General features: G+C 40.1%; 1 protein-coding gene across 1 annotated transcript in view; it reads left to right on the plus strand.

The window, feature by feature from the left end:
* Positions 1–593: 593 nt before the first annotated feature.
* Positions 594–1,996, plus strand: part of lcmt2 (leucine carboxyl methyltransferase 2) — a gene marked incomplete at both ends in the record, with an annotated part of 15,178 nt that continues 13,775 nt past the window's right edge. The window contains 4 exon segments of the mRNA XM_014026449.1: positions 594–648; positions 1,069–1,193; positions 1,328–1,409; positions 1,504–1,684. Of these exon segments, the coding sequence (XP_013881903.1) occupies positions 601–648; positions 1,069–1,193; positions 1,328–1,409; positions 1,504–1,684 (436 nt within the window).

Here is a 1,996-nt window from a genome sequence, read left to right on the forward strand (position 1 = left end):
CAGGAGAAAGGAGTGAATTATTTTCAGTTGTGTGTCCAGTTTCTAACATTTTTTAAAAGTATGGAAATATTCATAGCATCTTTTTAAACTCATTTTTTGTATTTCAAGCTTTTTGGTGCCTCATGACTTGATCACCTATTTCACATGTTTTTGTCGTGTGTGTCTTCTTGAATGCGTATTCTTAAATGTAATTTCATTGTGCAAACAATGACAATAAAGGCTTTCATCATMATCGTTTCATCATATTTATATTTCAGTAGTTAAACTCCATTATTTTCACATTTTGTTGTAGATGCAGAAAATGTTTAACTCTGCCATAGAGTCAACCCAATTCAGCTGTAAGCAACAAATCTGAGATATCACCAATAAAAATAWCTTTAATACAAGCTATTGGGATATTTACTAAAATAAAATGCCTGGTTTTTAAATTTGCTGTCGCCTTTTGGCCGCTAGGGGGCACCCGCGAAGCACAGTTGAGCGGAAATGTGACCTCAGGCGGCGGAAGTTGAAATGTTTTTGATTCCATCATGTGTTGAACTGTTGTCAATAGTGAAAAAGTGAAACGTGTTTCTCTTCCAGATGCGACAGGTCACTGACATTATGCCGACGACAAAGAAAACAAAACAGAAGAAGAGCAGCGACTCGGCGGTAAATTTCAACTTCTTTAAACCGAGAGAGACAAAGAGAAAAAAAGACAAATATGAATCTTTTATATCCAACCATTATTCACAGTGAAACATCAGATCTTAAACTCATTTTAGGTTATTTGAAATTATGTAAACCATCGTGGGTTTCATTTTAAATATACAGGAGCTAAAACCTGAACTCTGYTGCAGCTTTATAGAAGTATCTTGATGTGCAATGTCCAACAATATTCTGAAGATGAAAGTTTTATTATACATTAAAAACGAGGCAGACGCTTTGGTTCATTCATCCAAACATAGAAAGAGTTTAAAGCTTTGAAACAAGTAAGAGAAGGCTGTGTGTCACTGAGATTGTTATTAAATGGCTGAAAGGTGAAACAGATCAGTAATACGTTGTGATGTGTCTTTTTACGGCTTGCCTCAGGTCCAGGGAACCAACGACAGCAGTGTGGTGAGCAAGTGTTCAGCTGCAGCGCAGGGCTACTTCAGAGACCCTTTTCTCCAACACTTTGTGAGCAAGGTGTCCAGAAGAGCCCCACTCATCAACAGGTGAGCAGGCCTGTGGGTGTCCTCTCAGCTGACAGCTCACAGTCCAGGACAAAAAGGCTCCAGACCTGCACCTAACAGGGCTGAGAAGAACGTTTTCTCCTGGGAGTAGATGAATGGTTGTTGTTTATTTTTAGAGGCTACTATGTGCGCTGGAGAGCTGTGGACCACTGTGTGAGGGGCTTTCTTCACGTCACTGCAGAATGCCCAAACAGACAGGTGAGTTATATACATCACACCGCAGCACTACCTTGTATAGTCAGCTGAGGGCTTTTCTGACTGTGTGTCATGATCTTTCCCTCCACTGGTGCAGATCTTGTCTCTGGGTGCAGGCTTCGACTCGCTGTATTTTCGCCTGCATGCAGATGGAGCTCTGAATGAGGCCGTTGTGTTTGAGGTGGATTTTCCTGATGTGGCACGACGTAAAGCTGCTCTGCTGGCATCAAATAGAAGTCTGAGAGAGATGCTTGACTCCTGTCTGCCTTCTCCTACAGGTTTGTTACTCTACTTTTTGAATAAAGTAGCTGAAAGTGCTTATGCAGAGTTTGCTTCTTATTTAGCATTTAGCACCTTTTTGCCAGTCTTTTTGATACTTTTAGTTTTAGCTAACCCTTTKCTTTTATTCAGCTCACAACCAAGGTAATCTCAGGGCACACTACAGAAACATTCACACGCACCATAAAATGAAGTAAAAGTTATCTATTGAAGAAGATTCTGTTAAAGGAAACCAATTATGGGTCCTAGAAATGTTTATGGTATGTCTGTGGGCTATCCAGACCATGTTCTTTCACTTTAATGCACAAAAT

Source organism: Austrofundulus limnaeus, unplaced genomic scaffold (genome assembly GCF_001266775.1).
Source record: "Austrofundulus limnaeus strain Quisiro unplaced genomic scaffold, Austrofundulus_limnaeus-1.0 Scaffold554, whole genome shotgun sequence".
Taxonomy (NCBI): Eukaryota; Metazoa; Chordata; class Actinopteri; order Cyprinodontiformes; family Rivulidae; genus Austrofundulus; species Austrofundulus limnaeus.